Source organism: Heterodontus francisci, chromosome 26 (genome assembly GCF_036365525.1).
Source record: "Heterodontus francisci isolate sHetFra1 chromosome 26, sHetFra1.hap1, whole genome shotgun sequence".
Classification (NCBI taxonomy): domain Eukaryota; kingdom Metazoa; phylum Chordata; class Chondrichthyes; order Heterodontiformes; family Heterodontidae; genus Heterodontus; species Heterodontus francisci.
This window is the reverse complement of record NC_090396.1, coordinates 43,597,298-43,622,927: the sequence shown is the minus strand read 5'-3', so window position 1 is coordinate 43,622,927 and position 25,630 is coordinate 43,597,298. Positions and strand designations below refer to the sequence as shown.

Sequence of the window (25,630 nt, the reverse complement as noted above, 5' to 3'; positions counted from 1 at the left end):
CGGTGGGGGCAGGAAACAGAGGTTGGGACTGTTTCCAGGTGCTAAACGCCCCCAGGGTTGAAACAGTCACTCATTGGGGTTTCAGAAGAATACACCCTTAATTGGCATGGAGTCAGGCTCACTATCAAATTAAGCTGTAGGGCCAATCAGAGGCCTTCATCTTGAAAGGAGCAGCAGGCTGCAATGGAAGGTAAGTAAGAAAGAGGGTGCTTCAAGATGGAAGCCCCTCTCTACAACTTTTTAAAATCTAAATTAAAATATGGCTTTTGTAGCCAGGCCACCATTGCGTGGAGGTAAAACCCCTCTACAAGCAGCCTGCGGCTGCTCCTGCACCCAGGCAGGCAGGAAGGGAGGGCCTCTAGACCTGCTTGGTGCACTGGCCCCTTAGCCTGCTGCCAGGACACCACCTCCAGGCACCTAAACTGTCCCCTGCCACCTGCAGGAACCTGAAAGCTGCCTGGAAAATCCCAGTCAGTCTCCTTTAATTGGCCTCAATTGGCTCTTAACGAGCCATGATGGCTACGCACTGCATCCCAGCAGGCAGCCCTACCGTTCCCCGATCCTGCCTCCACAAAAATGGTCCAGAGGCGGGATGGAGCCGGGGAGCAGACATGTCGGCTGGTGGGGCTATTTTTAGCTCCCACCCGGCTCTGATCAAAAACGCAGCCCAAAGTTTCTGTTTTAATCTGTGCTTTATGTAAATATGTGAGCACCTATAGCCAATTCATTCAGTTGTTATGTACATTTTATGTGTTGAACTTTGACTTTTACTTATAAGACCAGCAATAATTTTAAATAATTGTATTTCAAAGTGTTGTATCTTTATGTATTTAGAAATGAAATATTAGTAGCTGCATTTCCTGAGAAAGAAGATCAACAAAGGTTCTCGAATCCCTAATTCAGATATGTGTTAGTGATCTTAATGTTTGTCCCTAACAGGGGATCCTAATTTTAAAATAAGTGCAAGGCTGTTCAGGGGTGAAGTCAGGAGACGCTTCTTAACACAAAGGATAGTGGAAATCTGGAACTCTTCCTAAAAATCTAGTGAGGCTAGGCCAATTGAAAATTTAGAAACTGAGATGAATAGATTTTTGTTAGTAAAGGTATTTCAGGTTACGGAATCAAGGTGAGTAGACAGGTTACACACCATCCATGATCTAATTGACTGAAGGAACAGGCTCGAGGTGCTGAATAGCCTACCCCTTTTCCTATGTTCTTTTGTTCTTATGTTCATAATGCAGAAAGGCAATATCTTCAAGCTTAAAATAGCTTAGCAAGATTTATTATCAGATTCTATTTTTTATTAAATTCTGTTCCTATCACAGTAAGTCACACAAAAGATCAATCAAGCTTTAGGTAAAGAAAGTGATCATGGGTAACCGAGTAAGAATTATTAAATCTGAAAGGAATTTTTTTTGTTCATACCTGTGCAAATGCAGCTATGAATAAATATAATCACGATGAAGAGTTATTGATCAGGCTACAAATCTATTAATGCCAGATTAATAATCTGTTTTATTCATCATTTTTAATAACTATTGGGTTTGGAACTGAAAGCAAGTGATAGGCATTTGCAAAAGCAGGTGAAATGACTCATTGATAATACATTTTATTGGACAGAAAATCCTGGTGGGCTAGGCCCCTCACCGCAAGTGCATTCAGAAAATCAGCCCTGTAATACTGCAAAGTAGTGGGGAAACAGCCTTTGAAAATGGCTTTTCTAGTTTAAACATTCAAGGCATTTTGTTCTGCCCATCAATGGAATAATATTTGTTCTGTGAAAATCTTTCACATTGAGCATTATTTCATGGCCTGAAAATGCATGGCAATGTACACAGAAAGGCAAAAGCAAATAAAAAAGGGTTAGTCAAAGGAAGCTCAATATGCTAGATGTTGTGCTTCTGAATCTCATCTGAATTTTGAAGGGCAGGAGACCTGATGCAGGGAAGAGTTCTCCAGCTCTGACAATGTCTGTCTGGACCAGCTGGAACTCCATATGCTCAGAAATAGTAAAGCATTCCCAGAAAGCATTATGCTAACTTATTCTTATGAGTTCTGAGAGGAAACCATAAGTTTCTCATTAGCAGGACACAGCTAATCAAATGAAAATTTCAAAATTAATAAGTCGCTGATGAGTTCATTATTGTATTACAGTAAAGGGCGGCACAGTGGCGCAGTGGTTAGCACCGCAGCCTCACAGCTCCAGTGACCCGGGTTCAATTCTGGGTACTGCCTGTGTGGAGTTTGCAAGTTCTCCCTGTGTCTGCGTGGGTTTCCTCCGGGTGCTCCAGTTTCCTCCCACGTGCCAAAGACTTGCAGGTTGATAGGTAAATTGGCCATTAGCAATTGCCCCTAGTATAGGTAGGTGGTAGGGAAATATAGGGACAGGTGTGGATGTGGTAGGAATATGGAATTAGTGTAGGATTAGTATAAATGGGTGGTTGATGGTCGGCACAGACTCAGTGGGCCGAAGGGTCTGTTTCAGTGCTGTATCTCTAAAAACTAAAAACTAAAAAAAAACTAAAGCTTACTTGCAATTCTCTCTCCAGAGTGTAAGCATATGATTATTAAACTGACATGGAATCACACAGGTGACAAAAAGCATCTTCAGGAGGAAATTACGAAATTCACACATTCATCAAGGTAGAGGTGGGGAAGCTTTACTTTACCTCTAATGTGTGCTATACTTGACTTGGAAGTGGCCAACACTGATACTGGTGGCAAAAATGGGTGAAAAGAGCATTCCCCAACATTGTAGTTCATAATACTTCAGGTACCCACTTTGCCATAAAATTGAGCTAAGGGTTGCATTGTGCCCGTGGCAGGCAATACATCTCAATGTGAACAGTAAGAGTCCTTATCCACATTCCAGGAAAGTGCCTGGTGCTCTGTAGTCCTTCAATGGCTGATGCCACTTAATAGTGTGGCTCTGGTGTTCCCCGTGTGTCACGACAGAAGTACCCAGGTCACCAATTAATTATGCAAATAAATTATCTTGCAAGATCAGCCCATTTTTGTGCAGGTAGCCAAGAGTGACTGTGCTCTGCTGGTGCCAGTAAAGGCAGAACTTGGATTGCATTATTGGCTTTAGTGATCCCTCTTAAAGATTCTCCTACAGAATAACAAAGGTCTGGTGTCTGCAATCTATTCCTACCATATCCAACAAATCTAACATGCATTAAGTAGAAACATTGGAACATTTGATCCTTTTCTGCCATTCAATTAGATCATGACTGATCTGTATCTTAACTTCATCTATCATCTTGGTTCTCTAACTCTTGGTACCCCCACTAACTAAAATTTCTCAATTTCATTTTTGAAACTTTCAATTCACATAGCCTCAACAGCCTTTTGGGGGGCTGAGAGTTCCAGATTTCCACTATCCTTTGTGTGAATAAAGAACCTACCATTTTTCCAAATTATTTTTCTATGACAAATCAGGGCTGCATTTGGCAGACCCTTTGTGATTTGAAATTGTACACAAGTATACATTTTACACAAGTAATCTGCATTGAGAAATCTGTCAAACTGAGTGATTCAATAAGAAATCAGCAGGATCTGTTCAGTTATGTAAACAGCTCCTATTAATGCTTTTAAATGGTTTTGACATGTTCCTCAAGAGCAAAATAATATGCCTGTTTAAATGACATGCAAATGTGAGAATTGTGTGTCATATTCACCAACATTTCATCCAAAAAAAGAGAAAAAGCAGGCAGCAGTTATGCATTAAGTCATGAAAATATGCAATTTAACCTTTTGTGTTGGTGCTTGTGGAGGGATTGAGGATGGACTGTGTCTGGGAGATGACAATTACTGTGACTGCAGTCACCAAAATCCTTGGTGTAATTTTGAGAATCCGTGGACAGATGTATAACTACAATTACATTCTGTGGATGGGAATGTTAATTTAACTGGTCAGGATTATGATAGTTACTGCAGCAGTAACAATAAAGAATGAAAATTCACTGCAGTAAATTTTAAACATATGATAGTGTGTTGATTTATCACTGAAGAGTTTGAGCGAGCACATACATTTAAATGGATGTTGTTGCCCCATTAGAGCTTTCAGACAGGCTCAGTGCTTAGTACTGAAGAAAACCTGGTTTGCAATACACATATATCATGAACCTTGAGAATGTGTTTGTTTTTAGTATTTTACATTTCTTAAGGCTATTTTCCTCTTTCCTTGAACTTCTTGTTTCTCATGCAACAGCCCTGGCTAAAAGAGAAGGCAGAAGACCTTTCCAAAACTGCTCTGCAATCAGGACAAGACCTGGCAGAACTTGGAAATTCATCATATTGGGAATTGTGACTGTGAACCTATATCGTTCTGTGGACCGACATATTCAAGTTCTAACACGGTACACTGCTATGTTGCTGAAGCAGTTTTTTTCTTTTTAAAATTTTGTATTAAATTAGAGCATTAGAAGTATTAAACTTGCAAAATGTTTTTAGTTGCCAGTACAATGACATTATCGTTCATGCCTACAAAATATGGGGCAGAATTACTGCAGCAGTTCTCCCAATCTGCACCATAAACTTCAGTGGTAGATCATTGGAATGCCCCGAGAAACAGCGCAAAGAGCAATTTACCTGCTTTACTCTGATCTTCTGCCAGAGCTGTGGTGGTAGATTGAGAGATTCCTGACAAAAATTGTACCCTACATATCTGAAATTCATCCTTTATTATTCATTTTGGATAATACATTCAAGAGCTATTGTTATCTACTTTTAGAAACATGTCTGCTGTTCTAATTCAGTCGACAGCATTAAAACAATCCTTTCCAAATCTCCAGGTGCACACAATTCAATCATGACAAACTAGCACTAGGAGAGAGCTTGTAAAGATTATAAGAACATCAAGACAAAATCTAAAGGAGAACATGAGTGGGATAAGGAAAGCTAAAAAGGAGTAAGAGAAAAAAAATAAAAAATGAAAAGGAACAGAAAAGTATTTCACAAGTACATCAATAAAAAGAAAATTGTTAAACTGAGTTGGAATCTCTGAGAAGAGAGGATTGTTGATTTGTAAATGATAATCAAAATATGACATATTTAATGAGTATTTGGTTTTGATCTTTACTAAAGAGTATGATATCAGAGAAGATGTAGATACTGAAATGACTGATGTTATGATAGATAAAAATAAAATTTTAGATATATTACTTCAGCTAAAAGTAGACAAAGGACCTGTGCCCAAAAAGATGCATCCTAGGATCCTAAACGCAATGAGGGGAAAAATTGCCCAAGCCCTAGAAGTTTTATTTCAGGACTCTATAGATTGTGGATGTGTGCCAGAGAACTGGTGAGTGGCCCTTTTAAAAAATGGAGACAGAACTAAATCTGGGTAAACAGGCCAATTTTTAAAAATATCTGCGGTACAGAAAATTTTAGAATCGCTAATTAAAGTTGAAATTACCATGTATCTAATAAAGAGAAAATAGATAGAAGTAGCCAGCATAGATTTCAAAAGGGATGATTGTGCTTGACAAACCTCATTGAATTATTTGAGGATGTGACAGCCATGGTATATAGGAGGAAATGCAGTAGATGTAATGTACATGCACTTTAGGAAAGCTTTTAACAAAATACAGCATGAGAGAAAATTAACGGGTATTCCACATATACGTTGACGACACCCAGTGATACTTCACCACACCTCTCTTGACCCCTCCACTCTCTCTAAATTGTCGGACTGCTTGTCCGAATTCCAGTACTGGATGAGCTGAAATTTCCTTCAAGTTAAATACTGGAAAGACTGAAGACATTGTCTTTGGTCTCCGCAACAAACTCCACTCCCTAGCCACCAACCCTATCCCTCTCCTTAGTAACTGTTTGAGGTTGAACCTGTTCATAACTGTTAGGACCAGATGAGAAAGGGGTCTAGGGGTTCTCTCAGCCTTTTCCTGGTTTGACCGTAACAGGGTTTAACTTTTAAAAACACTGTGTTTTAGCTTCCCCTCAGTGAATCCTTGTTCACTGCTCTCCAATTGTAATGGCAAAGAAATAAACCAGACAGGTTTTCTTAGATTTAAATAAGAAAGGTGTAAGTGTATTAACCTTAAAACTCTAATTCAGTTAAAACTACTACGAATACACGACGCGACTATGCTAGCATGCATATGCGATAAACAGATATGCAGATAGAGACGCAAGAGGAGAAAGAATAAAGGGGAAAAGTTTGAAGCAATAGCTGGAGTTCATTTACTGTCTTTTGAGTTTGATGTAGAGTCTTTAATTGCAGTTAAATCTTGCTGTTTTGTTGAGGCCCAGTGCCACTTGCAAACTTGTTTTGATGTAGGAGTCTTCTCTCTTGAGGTTTAAGTGGCTGCAGTGGATCTGTAAATTCATTAGAGAGAGAAAGCCAGGGAGAGACCTTCCTTCTCTTTTTGTCTTCAAATTGCAGTCTCTGTCTTCAAACTGCTGTGTGAACACATTGCAAAGATCCTGGGCCAGTAGGTTAGTCATAGAGTGATACAGCACTGAAACAGGCCCTTCAGCCCACCGAGTCTGTACCGACCATCAACCACCCATTTATACTAATCCTACATTAATCCCAAATTCCCTACTACATCCCCACCTTCCCTCAATTCTCCTACCACCTACCTACACTAGGGGCAATTTACAATGGCTAATTTACCTATCAACCTGCAAGTCTTTGGCTGTGGGAGGAAACCAGAGCACCCGGAGGAAACCCACATGGTCACAAGGAGAACTTGCAAACTCCACACAGGCAGTACCCAGAACTGAACCCGGGTCACTGGAGCTGTGGTGCTAACCACTGCACCACATGTGACTAGATTTTTTAAACAAATTCTCCTGCGTTTTTGTGGATTCTTTTCATCTTAGCAGACACCCGCAGTGAGGGGGGTGGGGAAATAGAATGCTGGCTTGTAACCCATTCATGGGTTAATTGGATCAGGGAGCAGTTCCATTGTCTTTTCCTAGGCAACTGTCTCTTAGCATGCAAATGTTCTCAGCCACTGCTGTTATCTCTTTAAGCAAGTAATCTTTTCAGTCCAGCAATAGTTTAAAATTAATGTTCATATGACAAAATTAATATGCCTCATTCTTGGCAGGTGGGGTCTCCATGACAATAACATTGGCTTTGTATTTGTGCCAGAGATGAGATTCCAACCACATATCGGCACCATCACCAACACTGCCTATTTTCACCACCATAACATCGTCCAACTCCATCCCTGCCTCAGTTTATGTGCTGCTGAAACCCTCATCTGTGACTTTGCTAGCTCTAGACTTGACTATTTCAACTCCCTCATAACTGGTGTCCCACATTCTACCTTCTGTAAACTTGAGGTCATCCAAAATTCTGCTGCCCGTATTCTAACATGCACTAAGTCCCATTCACCAATCACCCCTGTCCTCGCTGACCTACACTGGCTCCCGTATAAGCGATGCCTCAAATTAAAATTCTCATCCTTGCTTTCAAATCCCTCCATGGCTTCAACCCTCCCTATCTCTGTAATCTCCTTCAGCTCCACAACCCTGAGATATCTGTGCTCCTCTAATTCTGGCCTGATGAGTATCCCCATTGGCGGCTGTGCCTTCAGCTGCCAAGGCCTTAAGCTCTGGAATTTCCATGCTAACCCTTTCCGTCTCTCTACCTCTTTTTCATCCTTTAAGATTTTTTTTATTCATTCATGAGATGTGGGTGTCGCTGGCAAGGCCAGAATTTGTTGCCCATCCCCAATTGCCCTAGAATTGAGTGACTTGCTAGACTATTTCAGAGGGCATTTAAGAGTCAACCACATTGCTGTGGGTCTGGGGGTCACATGTAAGCATTAACATTCAATGGCATTACCATCGCTGAATCCCCCACTATCAACATCCTAGGGGCTACCATTGACCAGAAACTTAACTGGAGTAGCCATATAAATACCGTGGCTACAAGAGCAGGTCAGAGGCTAGGAATCCTGCAGTGAGTAACTCACCTCCTGACTCCCCAAAGCCTGTCCACCATCTACAAGGCACAAGTCAGGAGTGTGATGGAATACTTTCCACTTGCCTGGATGGGTGCTGCTCCAACAACACTCAAGAAACTCGACATCATCCAGAACAAAGCAGCCCGCTTGATTGGCACCCCATCCACAAACATTCACTCCCTCCACTGCCGACGCACAGTGGCAGCAGTGTGTACCATCTACAAGATGCACTGCAGCAATGCACCAAGGCTCCTTAGACAGCACCTTCCAAACCCACGCCCTCTACCAACTAGAAGGACAAGGGCAGCAAATGCATGGGAACATCACCACCTGCAAGTTCCCCTCCAAGTCACACACCATCCTGACTTGGAATTATATCGTTGTTTCTTTACTGTCGCTGGGTCAAAATCCTAGAACTCCCTTCCTAACAGCACTGTGGGTGTACCTACCTCACATGGACTGCAGTGGTTCAAGAAGGCAGCTCACCACCACCTTCTCAAGGGCAATTATGGATGGACAATAAATGCTGGCCTGGCCAGCGACGCGCCACATCCCATGAATAAAAAAGGCCAGACCAGGTGAGGATGGCAGATGTCTTTCCTTGAAGGACATTAGTGAACCAGATGGGTTTTTACAATAATCAACAAAGGTTTTTTATGGTTACCATTGGACAAGCTTTTAATTCCATATTTTTTTAATTAATTGAGTTCAAATTTCACCCTCAACCATGGTGGGATTTGAACCCATGTTCCCAGAGCATTAGCTTGGGGTCTGGATTACTAGTCCAGTGACAATAACAATACGCCACTGCCTCCCCTATAAGACGCTTCTTAGAATCTACCTCTTTTTCCAGGCTTTTGGTCACTGCCTAAAATCTTTCTATATGCTTCGGTGTCAAACTTTGCTTTATAATGCTCCTGTGAAGTGCCTTAGGATGTTTTATTACATTAAAGGCACTATATAAATGCAAGTTGTTGTTGTAGTTGAAAGCTTTAAGTACTGAAATTATTCTTTAAATTTTATTGACCAATTTATCTTTCTCTGTCTGTTCTTAGTGGACTGCTCCAATGTTGATGTTATGGGTTAAATCATACCTAAGATATTATCCACTAGAATATTTCTTATAAAAAGAGTATGCAAGTGAAGACCAGGATTAAGTCATCTAATTCACAGGCTGAAGAAGATAGTGATGACACTATTTTACAGGTCTGCGCAAGGTCATATCATTGCTCTGGGCCCTGCAGACAACACATTATACCAACAAGCAGGAATACAGAACCGACTCTGAGAATTCTGAGCAAAGTAGACAAAGGTCAAAATATACAGTTCAAATGTGTTTGCATTATAATCAATAATTTATGAACATATTCAAATTTAGACAAATTAGTGACAACAAAGTTAAAAAAAAAAGCTTGATTGATCTCATTACATTTTTTATGAATGAAAACCTAAGTTATAACCTTAGTAACAATGCTGAATATTAACCAGAGTTGAAATAGTGAAGATGCTGATTCTTAATTGCTTTGTAGTTTGTCTGAATTAGCAATGTTTACAACAGATTTTTATATATATTTTAGCAGTGCTTACAATAGCTAACTAATGGACAGATGACATATTAGTTCTACTTTCAATGTATTTGTAATATACATAAGACAAGGCAGATTTGGGGAATTCACTAACAAATTGTTCACCTCCTTACCCCTCATTGCAACATGCACAAGGCTCAAGTCAAGAGCATGATGGAATACTCATCACCAATGTCTCTCTAAGGTGTACGTGTGTGTTGATGTGCAGCAACCCAGAAGGTACAGTGCAGTCTGCTCAAAGGTTGTCCTGCTTAAGAGAATGTGTATGTGTAGCTGTGCAAAAGAATTTAAAAGTACTGCGCATTGAAATGAACAGGCTGTGCACAATGAAAAATGTTACAGGAAACAGTGCTCACCACTCACCTGGACGGTATTCAAAAAGTTAGCATCACTGAGGATAAAACAGTGTTTTTGATCGGTCCACTGTCAATGAACTCAATTTCCACCCACTCCACCATGGCACACTATGGGCAGGATTTAGTTAACCCGTCGTGGGTCCCGGTGATGAATCTAGAAGTGGGCACCGTAACGTGTGCAGCCAGCCCAGTGCGATCACGTGGCTGGCAGACAATGATCATAATGGAGGTACAGGGCCCGGACAATCACGAGTCGGCGCGGGCGGCAAGGAACCAATGGCGTCATCAGCGAAGACAATGCAGGTGATGGCGCCATCTTTAAAGCACTGCCAGCTCTGCTTAAACTGCTGCTTCACTTATTGGCTATGCTGCTGCTGTGCTGCTGAATTGTTGAGCTGCTACTCCTCCTGTCTGGAGTCTCTGTGCTGCTGAGCTGCTACTCCCCCTGCCTGGAATCCCTCTGCTGCTGAGCTGCTACTCCTCCTGTCTGGAATCCCTCTGCTGTTGAGCTGCTACTCCTCCTGTCTGGAATCCCTCTGTTGCTGAGCTGCTACTCCTGTCTGGAATCCCTCTGCTGCTGAGCTGCTACTCCTCCTGTCTGGAGTCTCTGTGCTGCTGAGCTGCTACTCCTCCTGTCTGGAATCCCTCTGTTGCTGAGGTGCTACTCCTCCTGTCTGGAATCCCTCTGTTGCTGAGCTGCTACTCCTCCTGTCTAGAGTCTCTGTGTGGTTGTGCTGGTGACCCCCTGCCTGGAATCCCTTTGCTGTTGAGCTGCTGTCCCCCTGCCTGGAGTCCCTGCGCTGCTGAACTCGTACTCAGATGTCCAGGATCTCTCCAGAAGCCAGGAGGGACCATATCAGGTGCAAGACACTGGGTGGCCCCATGGTTCAGCGATGCCTTGCTGGAGATTCTCCTCCAGGTTGACAAGAATAGGTGGTAAGTCATCTTCCCCAGCAATGGCAAGAAGAGGTCCTCCCAACGCAACTGGGTCCAGTGCCGCAAGAGGGTCAATAATCATCTTTGTTCTGCCAAGGTGACTGCTCCATGACTCTTCTTTTTAGGGATAGCAAGTGGCTATGCAGGAGAATGCGGGACATGGAGAGGGAGGCACTACAGCTATACTGGCAGAGGGGGTTAGGTTTCACTTCATCCTGACAGATTCATGGCTGCATCCCAGCACAGAACACCTACTTTCACAGCTCACCCCTCCTAACTCCCCTGAGAGTGGGCAGCAGCATGAGCTATATTTGACATCCCACTAGGGGACAAGGTGCTGACACTAGCTGAGCCATCATGTTGATCTCTCTGTGCAGTTTGACTAACTCCATCTTTCCACTTGCAGGACAAGAGGGCCCACAACAGGAGGAAGACAGCCCCGACTGGCGGAGGCATCCTAGATCTTCAGCCACTCTACACAGCCGAGCCATGGCATTAGAATTGGCAGGGACCCAGGGCAGCTGCGCCATATCCAATGGAGAGATTGGAATCTCCACGCAGGAAAGTGAGGATTGGCTTCCATTGACGTGCAGCTCACTCCTGGAGACCCACAACATGTATGGTTGGCATGGTGAAATCTGCACAGCCTGACCCACAAATGTTTTTGTTCTCTCATGCAGGTCGGCATCCGCAAGAGACTCAACTAGAAGGGGGCCAGACATCCACCTCTGAGGAGGAGGAGCATTCAGAGGATGCACCATCCCATGACACTCCTGCACCTTCCACCAGTGCAGATATTTTCACCTCGGTGGGTTTCCGCTCGATTGTAGAATTGGGATCACAAGCTGGTGTGAGAACTCTACATGCACGCGGCCAGCTGGCCAAGGCCTCTGACAATCGGAGGATTGTGGGTGGCTGGGCCCATACTGAGCCCCAGGCTGATGACAAGCCTCTGGTGTCAACAGCACACAGCATGCTGGAGTTGCAGAGAGAGGAAAGGCAACATCTGTCCGAGATGCCTGAGGCAATGCAAAGCCATGAGCAGACAATGGAGGAGTCCATCCATGCCATGACAGCTGCCATGTCTCAGGCATGTGAGAGCATGGCTTCCTCCATTGAGAAGTTGGCAACCCTCATGGAGAGCCAGCTCCCACTTGCACACCATCCCCTTAGCCATGAGCTCAACGCAGCAGGGGCAAGGCAAGAGAAGGATGAGGCGCCTGGGATCTTTTCCAGCTCCACATCCTTCTCTGGTGAGCTGGGAGGTTCAAGTGAGGAGAGGCTTGTCTGCACAGCTGGGGGCTCCCCTCACTGCACTCTGATTGTGGACACTGGCTCCTCAACCCCTCTGCCAGCAAGCTCAGCTCCAACAACCACGACACCTGAGGAGAGTCCTGCACCAGTGCAGGAAAACCCACATGCAGTGGGGGCCTACCAAGCCTCAGGCAGCCAGAGGACAGCCGCTGAAATCATCACAGGCCAAGAGGCAGCCTGATCAGCAGCCTGCTCCCAGCTCAGCTGCTAGCCCTGAATTTATACCTTGTAGAAACACTGACAACCATAAAAAGAAAAGCACCTGGAGACTCATGGGCATTCATGGCTGCTTGATATGAGATGTGATGTTTCATATAAAGTTCTTTTGTTCAAGCCATTAACGTTCATTATATAAAAGTAATTATTCTATCATGCATTAATTGTGAGCTGTTGATTTCCCCCTTCCTCTTTCGTGGAATGCCAATGTAAGAGTGGCCCTCTTTTGAATATGATCCTCCCATGGGCATGAGCACATTGTTTAGCTGGGCAGTAGACACAGAAGACAAATAGGAAGGAGGTGACAGTCTGCATGCATTGAGGTGGGTCTTTACTGGATTCTCTATGAGTAGCCAACATGGTGACTGGAAACAGGTATTTATGAGATTGTCTCTTGTCTCCCTGCCCTGTAACTCAATCTGCCTGGCCTCCGGTGCAAGGGCTTCAACATCCAGTGCAGTTTGCTCATCTCCCACCTCCGCATCCTCCCCCTCGGTGGAGGAGTGTCGTTTTAGCATGTCCTCGTCATGCAAGACCTGCCCCTCTGCAGTGCTAGATTATGCAGAACACAGCAGACCACCACGATACGCAAGACCCTCACTGGGGCATACTGCAGGGCTCCACCGGATTGATCCAGGAAGCAGAATCTCATCTTTAGCAGCCCAATGGCCTGTTCGATGGTTGCTCAGGTGGAGCCATGGCAACTGTTGTACCTCTGCTCCACTGCATTGCGAGAGTTCCTCATAGGCGTGAGCAGCCAAGTCTTCAATGGATAGGCACTGCTGGTACTGCAGAGGCTTCGGACCCAGGCCCAGCACTGGAACCCTGGACCCAAGGTGAGCGAGGTGGGGGTCACCATGGCCATTTCAGAAGACCCTGGCAAGGTGGGTTCGGGGGTGGGGGAGCGGGTGGTTGTGCTGTTCAGGGGGAGGGAGGTCCGAGGATGTAAACTGGTTCCTGGCGGGGTCCTCCGTGGGCCACAGATTATCCACGGAGGAGAGACTCCACCCCGTTCCCCCCCACCCCATGCCCACAGGGAGGGCGTCAGGTTTTACAAGGTGTCCTCCCTGAGCGGTGGAGGCACCCCCCCTGCCACCGTCGCCTGCCACTGGTAAGATCCCAGCGGCAGTGAGAAGATGCCCTTAATTAGTCACTAATAGGCCACTTAAGGGCCTCAATTGGCCTCTCGGCGGGAAGGCTGCCATTGGCCTATTCTGCCCCCAGGAAGATCACTTGGTGACTGGGAGGCATTGGGCCATCAGACTGCCCAGCCCCGCCACGATACTCAATGCCGTTCCACCGCTCCCCCCCCAACCCCGCTTCTGAACCAGCCTCAGGGGGGCCACATCAAATCCCGTTCAATGTCTCAGCAATGCAATGGAAGCTCAGACTGAGGTCATGTGATCCATGCTTGCTGCCATGCAAGCTCAGACTGCTGCCATCATGGCTGCGGATAGCGGTGTTCAAAGAAGTGTGCAGGCTCTCACGGCAATCCAGCGATCTGTGTTCCAGCTGATTACTATGATTACACTCCAGGGGAGTGGCAGTGCTCTGTTGTGCACAAACCTGCTGTGTTCTCTCAGGATGACAGCATTCATCCTCCCAGCACAACCATTCTGCCATGCCTTATCTGCTGCCTTTCAGCCAGCCAGCCCAGATTGCTGCTGCCCAAGTGGTGCAATCCGAAGCTGGGCCCACATGGTTCAGAACTGATCGAAGTCATCCTGCAAGACCATCTGCCATCTCCCCGGGATCCTGGATGCCTCCTCCCTTCTTCCTCCTCCACAGCCTGAGGTGGCCTCCGAATGGCTGATGGTCAGGGCCATGATAGCATGGTTCTGGAGGACTCAGTAGTCTACCGTGAGCTTGGAGATATGCTCTGGTGAATACTGGAGGGCTCTTCCTGAGTGGTCCAGGCAGCGGAAACATTGTTTTAGGATGTCGATGGTTTGCTCCACAATGTGGTGGGTATGGCTGACTGCTGCAGGATGAATGCAGCGTGGCTGCTGCTAGGATAGCAGGCGTTCACCAAGTGGATCATCTGGGCATGTACACACACCAACTGGATGTTAATGGAGGGGTAACCCTTGTGTTTCTGGTACATCTCCCTGTTAACGCGTGGGGCCTCTGGTACCTCCATGATGCATTATGTGCCTGCTCCATTCTGGAAGGATCCACTAGTGTAGAAATTGAGGATGATGGTGATCTTGGCGGCCACTGGCAGCACCGTCCTTGCCCTGCTCTGAGACTCCAGGTCAGATTGTAGGAGTTGGCACAGTTCAGCGACCACCTCCTTGGTGAAATGCAGGTGCCTCAGACACTGCTCCTGACTGAGCTGGAAGGAAGAGAAGTGCTTCCTAAAGACCCTAGGTGGGTGGGTCCTTCTATTGAGAGCCCTCCTCCTCCTCCCTCTGCGTAGCTTCCCCTCTCTGCTGCCTGCACTCCATTTCCAAGTCACGCTGCAGCCCAAGAGGTTCTGCAACAATAGCCCCCATGACTAAAACAGGCTTTCTCCAGACAGGTCTCCCAACTCCTCTGACCTTCTTGTCAAGATCCAGCACCACTCCCCTGAAAATACAAAGAGTTAGCAAAACTCCCCCAGTAACACTGAAGACAGTACTTCCACTAACTATGCACCAACAAAAGAAAGTCAAAAGCATCTCACCTGGAAGTCAGATGATTTGCCCTTTAAATAGTGCTGGTGGGGGAGTCCTTCATGCAGCTGAGCACATGTTCAGTTGGGAGTCATTAAAAGAACGCAGTAACAGGACCAACACAGTCCAAAATGGCAGATCATGCATTAAATCAGCATTACAGGCTGTTTGAGATCACAATCCACTTGCTCTGTATGATTCTGGCACATGCCCTGCATACCTGCGCTGGTGCCCTTACAGTCAGAGTGCGCCATGTGAGTCACACCAGAAGTGGCCGGAACTGTCCCAGTCGACACTTTTACAGTTTTGGGCTTTCATAGTGCTGGTACCAGCGGCGCTACAGCACCCAGATTTTCAGCCCTCATGTTTGGAAAAATACCTTACAAATTAAAATACTTTCAAACTCCATTGTTAGGTGAAGATTTTGTATTCTGCACCGGGTGTAGATCCAATCTTTATGCTATGCTATAAATTATATGCAGTGTCACTATCTGTGAGTGTGAAATCAAATGAGAGTGTTGTGTCTTCATAATCACTGTCTTCTTGTTGTTCCTTCACTGCCTGGCCAAGTTGCTCTTGCTGCCTCTGGTTGTGTGCCACCTTATCCTGCAAATGAGAGGGAAGTGTGCCAGTGAGTGCTGTGCAACCTGTTTGGCTGATGTGGCTGTCAAGGATGAATAATGGGCAGTGTGGGCAAGCTTTGAGATATGGGGATGTGGGTATGAGGCTTGCAGCAGTGCTAAATGTGTAAGGGTGAGGTGTAGCATAATCTGGCATGGACTCGATGGGCCGAATAGCCTCCTTCTGTGCCGTAAATGACTCTATGATTCTATGAATGTCAGTTATATGTCCCATTGATAGAAATTGATGGTCGATGAATGATGAGGCTGTGTTGAATTGAAGTGGCTGAGGCTAATGATGCAGTTGGTAGGATATGATATTTGAAGATGCATTGACTGACCGTAACCACTTGTGTGAGCCTGTTGAACTTCTCATAGCTCTGCATCCAGGTCTTCAGGGCTTGACTCCTGCCATTGACCTCCATGACTAACTGCTCCCACTAATTTCTGAGTATGTGTTTGGTGGGTCTCCTGGCCCACTGCAGATACAGGGCATCTCTCCTCCTTTTCACCTTTCCGACCAAGGCCTCCATTGCAGTGTCTGAAACCGTGGAACCTGCTCTCCACCATGTTGTACCATTCTTCTGTCTTTCCCTGGTTGGATTCAGCTCTCCCAGAACTCCCAGCCCCTGCTCCAGCTACAATGCACCTCCTCTTTAAGCAGTTCCATGGCATCAGGTTAAACATGGGCAAGGAAACCTCCTGCTGATTACCACCTATCACCACCCCCCCCCCCTCAGCTGATGAATCAGTGCTCCTCCATGTTGAACACCACTTGGAGGAAGCACTGAAGGTGGCAAGGGCACAGAATGTACTCTGGGTGGGGGACTTCAATGTCCATCACCAAGAGTGGCTCGGTAGCACCACTACTGACCGAACTGGTCAAGTCCTAAAGGACATAGCTGCTAGACTGGGTATGCGGCATGTGGTGAGGGAACCAACAAGAGGGAAAAACAGACTTGACCTCGTCCTCACTAATCTGCCCGCAGCAGATGCATCTGCCCATGACAGTATTGGTAGGAGTGACCACCGCACAGTCCTTGTGGAGAAAAAGTTCCATCTTCACATTGAGGATATTCTCCATTGTGCTGTGCGGCACTACCACTGTGCTAAATGGGATAGATTTCAAATGGATTTAGCACTTCAAAACTGGGCATCCATGAGGCGCTGTGTGCAGTCAGCAGCAGCAGAATTGTACTCAACTACAATCTGTAACCTCATGGCCTGGCATATCCCCCACACTACCATTACCATCAAGCTGGGGATCAACCCTGGTTCAATGAAGAGTGCAGGAGGGCATGCCAGGAGCAGCACCAGGCATACCTCAAAATGAGGTGTCAACCTGGTGAAGCTACAACCCAGAACTACTTGCGTGCCAAACAGCATAAGCAGTGTGCAATAGACAGGGCTAAGCGATCCCACAACCAATGGATCAGATCTAGGCTCTGCAGTCCTGCCACATCCAGTCATGAATGGTGGTGGACAATTAAACAACTTAGGAGGAGATGGCTCCACAAATAGCCCAGCACATCAGTGCAAAAGATAAGGATGAAGCATTTGCAACAATCTTCAGCCAGAAGTGCTGAGTGGATGATCCATCTTGGCCTCCTCCTGAAGTCCCCAGCATCACAGATGCCAGTCTTCAACCGATTTGATTCACTCCGTGTGATATCAAGAAATGAAAGAAAGCACTGGATACTGCAAAGGCTATGGGCCCTGACAACATTCCAGCAATTGTACTGAAGATCTGTGCTCCAGAACTTGCTGCGCACTTAGCCAAGCTGTTCCAGTACAGCTACAACACTGGCATCTACCCAGCAATGTGGAAAATTGCCCAGTTATGTCCTGTACACAAAACGCAGGACAAATCCAACCCGGCCAATTACTGTCCCAGCAGTCTCGATCATCAGTAAAGTGATGGAAGTTGTCATTGACAGTGCTATCAAGCAGCACTTGTTTTGCAATAACCTGCTCACTGACGCTCAGTTTGGGTTCTGCCAGGGCCACTCAGCTCCTGACCTCATTACAGCCTTGGTTCGAACATGGACAAAAGAGCTGAACTCAAGAGGTGAGGTGAGAGTGACTGCCCTTGATATCAAGGCAGCATTTGATAGAGTATGGCATTAAGGAGACCTAGCAAAACTGAAGTCAATGGTTGGAGTCATACCCAGCACAAAGGAAAATGGTTGCAGTTGTTGGAGGTCAATCATCTCAGCTCCAGGACATCACTGCAGGAGGTCCTCAGGGTAGTGTCCTAGGCCCAACCATCTTCAGCTGCTTCATCAATGACCTTCCTTCAATCATAAGGTCAGAGGTGGGGATGTTCACTGATGATTGCACAATGTTAAGCACCATTCGTGACTCCTCAGATACTGAAGTAGTCTGTGTCCATATACAGCAAGACCTGGACAACATCCAGGCTTGGGCTGATAAGTGGCAAGTTACATTTGCGTCACACAGGTGCCAGGCAATGACCATCTCCAACAAGAGAGAATCTAACCATCTCCCCTTGACATTCAATGGCATTAAGATTGCTGAACCCCCCACTATCAACATTCTGGGGGTTACTATTGACCAGAAACTGAACTGGAGTAGCCATATAAATACCGTGGCTACAAGAACAGGTCAGAAGCTGGGAAGCCTACGGTGATCAACACACCTCCTGACTCCCAAAGCCTGTCCATCATCTACAGGAGTGTGATGGGATACTCTCCACTTGCCTGGATGGGTGCAGCTCCAACAACACTCAAGAAACTCGACACCATCCAGGCCAAAGCAACCTGCTTGATCGGCACCCCATCCACAAACATTCACTCCCTTTACCACCGACGCACAGTGGCAGCAGTGTGTACCATCTACAAGTTGCACTGAAGCAATGCACCAAGGCTCGTTCGACAGCACCTTCCAAATCCGTGACCTCTATAACCTAGAAGGACAAGGGCAGCAGATGTATGGGAACATCAGCACCTGGAAGCTCCCCTCCAAGCCACACACCATCCTGACTTGGAACTATATCGCCATTCCTTCACTGTCGCTGGGTCAGAATCCTGGAACTCCCTTTCTAACAGCACTGTGGGTGTACCTACCCCACATGGACTGCAGTGGTTCAAGAAGGCAGCTCACCATCACCTTCTCAAGGGCAATTCAGGATGGGCAATAAATGCTGGCCTGGTCAGCAACGCCCACATCCCCGTAAACGAATAAAAAAAATTGCTGGTCAGTTTTAACTGGTGCTAGCCCCCGCTCATGTGTCCAGCCAAACAACAGTCTGGTTAACACTGGTTGGACACTGAAGTCATTTAAAACAGCAAGCAACATGTAATTTGCATACTGTCAGTGTTCAGCAAATGGGCTCAGGTTAATCATGCATTGCAAAACCACGCACAATTTCGGGGCCATCAAATTTAGCCCGATATTCTTTTGCCTTAATTTTTAATGTATTTTCTCTCACTTTTAATTTTCGTGATCAGAATTTACACCTTGGAATAATACAGTAACCATAAATAAAATTCTTCCTACCTTCCACATATTAGCATCTTTTCCGTAGACAACTGCCATGTTGTTGATCTTGCTTGATTGAATGGCCTCTTTCTCTGTGTTATTCAGTATCTCAGCAACAAAACCCATAAATGAGTTGTCAGGACTATGTGCTATCAAGAAACAAATTGCACAATTGTGTTAAATAACAGACATACAGAACGTTAAAATTGTTGAACCAGAACAATGAAAATAGGACAACATGCAAAATAATCGATTTCATTATCAGTTCATATCATACGGTATTCAAGTTTGCAAACTGGATCACAGAGGTATTTCTCATAATATAGCAGCTAAAATAAGAATATAGAAAAAGTGGAAGAAATTCCATTTTGTATTATTTAGTAGCATCCAATTTTTAGTTTCGGGCTTTAGACAAATATTTTCATACTACCCAGTAAAGTACCGTATATAATCAATTGTTATCGTTGTAATTTTGAGCAGAATAGTCTACATGAGTCACTTGACTATGCAAAATACCCTACAAAATCTGGCCACAAATATGAAGAAGTCTATTAGACTGTGCAGTCATGGAAGAAGCATTGTATGCACTTGTAAAAACAAAACAACAAGGATCCTTGTTACTGTATTTTGACCACTGGTTATATCATGCTCTGTCATGATTGTCTTCAATGACAGTAGAATAAAGTCTTCACTGGACAGTCACTTTGGCAATTAACTGTCAAACATATTTATTAAACAGCAAATGGATAGTTAATCAGAAGCAATGACAGACAGCAGATTCAGAATAACTATGTTTACTATGACAGAAGATAGTAAAAACAAAAGAATTACGTCTTTTTTTACAGGGTTAAACCTCACTCTGCTAAACATTTCTGTGCATGTGTTGGAATATTTGTCATTTTTCCTGAATCTCTCTCTCCTCCTTGCAGGTGAGGGCGATGTGACTGTGAATTGCGCCCAGCACAGGAACGGCAGAGAGAGAGAAAGAGAAAAAGGAGCAAAGCAAGATCCTAGCTTTGGAAAAATAAATTACCTCTGTTGTGCTAACCGCAATGAAAACTGCACTGGACAAAACACACCTAAACATTATATGGTAGCTTGCTGCTGATCTGTCACAGACTACCTGACCTATTTGTCCCTCTCTTTTAGTTTCAGATGGGACTGCAAATGGAAATAAGAGATGCTGGGAAATGCTTCTCAAAATAGATTAGGACAAAGAAAATTCAAATATGCATGCTTTAAACTCAAGTAGAACTGCCGATCAAAACAGCTCAAATTATGATTGTACTTGATGACTTGACCTCTCCTTGGATATCTAACCAGATGCAATATATTCTCTTTACTGTCCATTTTTGAGTAATACTGGGATAAGCAGCAGTGGGAAATCAACTAGGGAGTCATCCTGTCATTTACCCACTGATCCCCAGGGTCAGGAGCCATCCTGTCATTTCCCCACTGATTCCCAGGGTCAGGAGCCATGGGTGGGCACTAAGCAGTTCCTGTTGAAATTGAAAATCAATGGCATCTAGGCTGAGCTTGGTTTTTAACCCCATATGTACCATAATGGAAAAAAAAAATCAAACAATGAACTCTCAGTTAAGCAATCCTATGACAATGTACTGATAAATATATATTTATATATCTATATAAATGGCTACCAGTTCTATTTTGCACTTCACAGTCTGTAACATTATAAAATAAACAAGAAATGTAAGAAAATATGAAGCAAGCAAAGATAATTTGACCAACTAAATTTAATTTTTCCAACTTGCACTGTTAAAATTTCTCCAATCTTTTGAAGGAAAGGGGCCTTGAAATTACACTTTGGGATAATAGTTATGATCACATCACCTTCAGATGCATGAATTACCTTACATTATGTCATACCTCTTATCCTACAAGGAATTTCAAAGCCAGCTAAAACTTTCCAGATGAAAATCTATGACATTTCTCCTTGACTGCCGAAACTATTTGAGCAAAACTCCAGGATAACTATCTGAATTATTCAATCCAGCACACATGGAATATTGCCGAGCTGCAAAGGACAATAAATGCAGGGTAAGTTTTCAAGAGTCCACCGGGAGCGTGTATTAGAATTCCTTGTAATATAGTTGTAACTATCCAAGCTTGGAAGTGCATTTGGTTCCCTGACGGTCTAGTGAAGAATATAAGGAAGATGGCTATGGTTGTTGGAGGCCAAACATCTCAGCCCCAGTACACTGCTGTAGGAGTTCATCAGGATAGTGTCCTTGACCCAACCATCTTCAGCTGCTTCATCAATGACCTTCCCTCCAACATAAGGTCAGAAGTGGAGATGTTCACTGATGATTGTACAGTGTTCAGTTCTATTAGCATAACCTCAGATTCTGAAGCAGTCCGTGCCTGCACGCAGCAAGACCTGGATAACATTCAGGCTTGTACTAATAAGTGGCAAGTAACATTTGCACCAGACAAGTGCCAGGCAATGACCATCTCCAGCCAGAAAGAATCTAACCATCTCTCCTAGACATTCAAGGGCATTATCATCAGTGACTTCCCCACCAGCAACATCCCGGAGGTTACCATTGACCAGAAACTGAACTAGCCAAGCTCTATAAATACTGTGGCAACAGAAGTGGCACAGAAGCTGGGAATTTTGCAGCGAGTAACTCACCTCCTTTCTCCCCAAGCCTGTCCATCATCTACAAAAGTACAGGTCAGGAGTGTGATGGAATACTGCCCACTTGTCTGGATGAGTGCAGCTCCAACAAAACTCAGGAAGATCGACACCATCCAGAACAAAGCACCCCATCCACCACCTTAAACACTCCCTGCACCATTGGCTCACAGTGATAGCAGTGTGTACCATCTACAAGATACACTGCACCAAGACTCCTTTGACAGCACCTTCCAAACCCACAACCTCTACCACCTAGGGAAGTAGACACATGCGAATACCATCACCTGCAAGTTCCCCACCAAGTCCCAGTGGTTATTGGACCATGTTTGTCTCAACTTCAGATTAATTCAGGTGTCGAGCATTTAAAGTTAGGAATCAAATCTCAAACTGAGGGGTTTAATTTTGAGTCCTTAATGGCGTAGAGGTAGAGTTTCCTCTTTCGGTGCAATTGGCAATCTAGGTGCAAATTGTGCTAAAAGTGTGTTGGTTTTCAGAAGTGAAGTTGTGGATCAGGTTTCCGCTCAAACTCATCTGCATAATCACAAGTGTAAAATCTTCCAGAAACCAGTGCAATCAAGCAGTGTTTTAAAATGTAATTGATTATTTCCCCCCAAAAAATTCCTTGATGTGTTGAGTGGTAACTTGGTGCAGTTTTATTAAATTAGCTGAAAATTGATATATCACAAAAAAATAAGCTTTTTTATTAAGAGTGTCTAATCCTAAACTTGTGAGTAACCTAATTTTGAGTAAATAAAAATGACTTTAAAAACCTATACAGAACCATTTACTAGTTTCATTGGCGTATACTAGTCAGCAAACTAAATTTATTTTAGGATTTAAAATGGTTTTAAAAGGTGCTTTTGCACATAAAATAAAAACTTAATTTGAAGAGCCCCTTGAAGGGCTGCAAATGGACACATTTAGCAGAAACATGGTATGCTCATTAATTTCATTTCGGGGTGTGGCCATGTTTGTGGGCAAGGCTGGCTTCCAGCACAATGATTTTTAAACCTGTGTAAAAGATCGCGGAAATTCAATTTGCACTGGAAGTAACTTGTGCTTGATATTCCTTGATCCATTATGCTAGTTTAGCTGATTGTGGGTGAATAAACCAGCACAACCACAGTGGAAACTCTACCTCGTAATGTTCCTATTTGTTTAAATCCCACACATGCTAACGCAGATTTCTGGCCAAATCCCTCATGGTTGAGTGCTGGAATTTATTCATATTCCCAGCAGTCTAATGAAGATATTTATCCATGCTCCTAGTATCTGGTGTTTTTTCTCTCTCTCCCTTGCAGCCTATTGGTTTGATATTTGTTCAAACAGTCCAATCCCATAATTATTCTATATTTCCCAGATTCTAAAACATTGCAAGAAATTTAATGTCGATATTTGTTCAGTTTTTATCTGACTTATCCAGATATTTATTTGAGTCGTTCACTACCAAGAGTTACAATGGGGGCAAATTTAACCTCCCAGGATGGGCAGGGGGTGGGTGGGGGATAAAAAATAAAAATTATTAAGGGAAACGCGACCCTAACCCACCTCCAACGTACCCACCATCGATTTTAAGGGAGTTGGGTTAGGGAGGCGGGAAACTAAACATGCTCTCTGGAGGAAGGTGTCTAGATATTTTAATAAGTTTGCATGCCTCCATTTTAGGCCTAAAAATTGGATAAGACCAGTTAGCAGGTGTGGGGATCATAATGTGCGATTACCCCATGGCCGATGGAAGTGATGCAGGCAGCATGCAAATATCGTGCAGCCTACTCAGCTCCATTGTTATGGGGTGTAGCCCCCTGCTAAACACGTTGCTGAGTGGTTGCATGCTTGGCAGAGAACCCAGGTTTGTGCAAGGCTAGCACCAATTAAAGCTGGCCTGTACTTCTTAAAGGGGAGGTGCATCCTGGCTGCAACAGAGGTTGGAAGTGGCTGTGAACGACTTTCTGCATAGGAAGAAAGTTGAGACATAGAGCAGGAGGCCAGAGAGAAAGCACATAGAAGGAAATGAGAGCAGATAGCCATGGAGATCAATGCAAGGGGTCTGGCCCAAGAAACTGGTTAAAGTGCCAGAAAAAGTTCAGTGGCCTGACACAAGTGGTCAAGGTCAGTGAGTGCATCTTCAAACGCCTACCAACTTCACCACCAAGCTCACACATTGCTCAATGCATCACATCACCATCACTCACCCATCAACAATCTCTAGCATTCCTAACATGTCTAATATTCATATGCTCCACCTCACCCTCAGACATGTATCACTGCTGCAAGCCTCACACCCACATCACACAGCTTCCACATAATTCCAGCTATTCAGCTGTGACAGGTACACCACCCCAATACATTGCAACACTCTCAATGACAGCCTTCCATCTTTTTTGCTGGACAAAAGGGCACATGATAGGAGACAGAAGCAAAAAGCTGGAGGGGGGTAGGCATGGCTGCATGTCCTCACCCCAATAAAGGAGGTGGTGCTCTGCATAATTGGCAGTGCAGTCAGTGAAGCTGTTGCAATCGGTGTTGCTGAAGCCATGCAGGATAATGGTATGTTTCTGCCTTATGCACCTTCTCAAACCTGACTTCAACCTCATCCTGCAATCTGGTAAGAAGTACAAGCTGCGGATGGTGTAACCATGCACCTTTCCTCATGTACTGGGCCTTGATGACCTCCTGGATGCAGTGATGCATGGAGAACTGAGAAATGTTGGCGATGTTGCCTGGAAAGATTCGCTGGCATAGAAATTGAGGGTCACAATGACTTTCACAGCCACTGGCAGTGCTGTCCTCACCCTGCTCTTCAGCTGCGGGTCCAGTTCAAGGAGGTGGCACAGTTCTGTAGTGGAGCAGAGCACTGCTCCTGGTTGAGGTGCCTGAACACCCTACGTGGTTAAGGCCTTCTGTTGAGAACCCTCCTCCTCCTTCTGTGAACGGCTTCTCCTTCCTGCTACCTGTGTTCCACCTCCATGTTGTGCTGCAGGCCAAGAGGAGCTGCAACTATAATCCTCATGACTGGCAGCAAGTTTTCTCTTCAGAAGCTTTCCAGTCCACTCCACTCCTTCCAAAACTCCAGCACCATACAGTATATTTAAAACTTTGCAGCAGCAAAAGAAAGTCTAAAGCACCATTGTATGTTCTATGGTTGTCCCTTTAAATAGTGCTTGTGCAGCTGAATGTATGTTTAGTTCTGTGTGTTTAGGAGAGGGCATTAACAGAACCAGCGAGATCCAAATCAGAGTTGGATAATGACTGAAGTCACAGCCTATCCACGCTGCAGGTTTCCGGAAGACACAGGGGACACCCACACTATCACCCTTACAAACATGGCAATCTGCGCCGTCTGGCCAGAAAATCATCGGGACCAGAACCTCTGCCATTGCTTTTCATCTGACGGCTCCCATAGTGCTGAAACCAGTGACATTACAGAGCTAAATATTGTGGCCTAGATCTCATTCAGATTTAACCCATGATCTCCGATTCACCCCACTGCCCCTACCATGTTTGACCCAAGATATTCGACCCCCTCGACATGCAGCCTATGATTTCTGGTGCCTCCCACCAATGTCCGACAGTGATCTCCAAGCCCTTTCCCCCACGATGTCTGACCCTTGAGCTACACCTTTGACCCCCATGACCTGACTGACAGGAGGTCATCTCCATTTGGTGACCCTGGTCACACCCCTCCCCACTCGATTCCTAATTTTAAGGGCTCTGCACCTGAAATATCAATTAACTTGGAACTCCCATCTTTGCTCTTCTGACTTCACCATCCTATCAATAATTCTATTGTCTGATGGTTAAATATTCAATTCTCAAATAAATCCAACACTACACACACCACAAAG

The 25,630-nt window shown here is 44.8% G+C and overlaps 1 protein-coding gene across 2 annotated transcripts in view; it reads right to left on the bottom strand.

The window, feature by feature from the left end:
• LOC137384291 (alpha-1,6-mannosylglycoprotein 6-beta-N-acetylglucosaminyltransferase B-like) overlaps positions 1 to 25,630 on the bottom strand; it is a 994,997-nt gene that overhangs the window by 108,688 nt on the left and 860,679 nt on the right. For both annotated transcript variants that reach the window (XM_068058117.1, XM_068058116.1), the window contains one exon: positions 19,145 to 19,275. In XM_068058117.1, the coding sequence (XP_067914218.1) occupies positions 19,145 to 19,275 (131 nt within the window). The remainder of the gene's footprint in view (positions 1 to 19,144; positions 19,276 to 25,630) is intronic.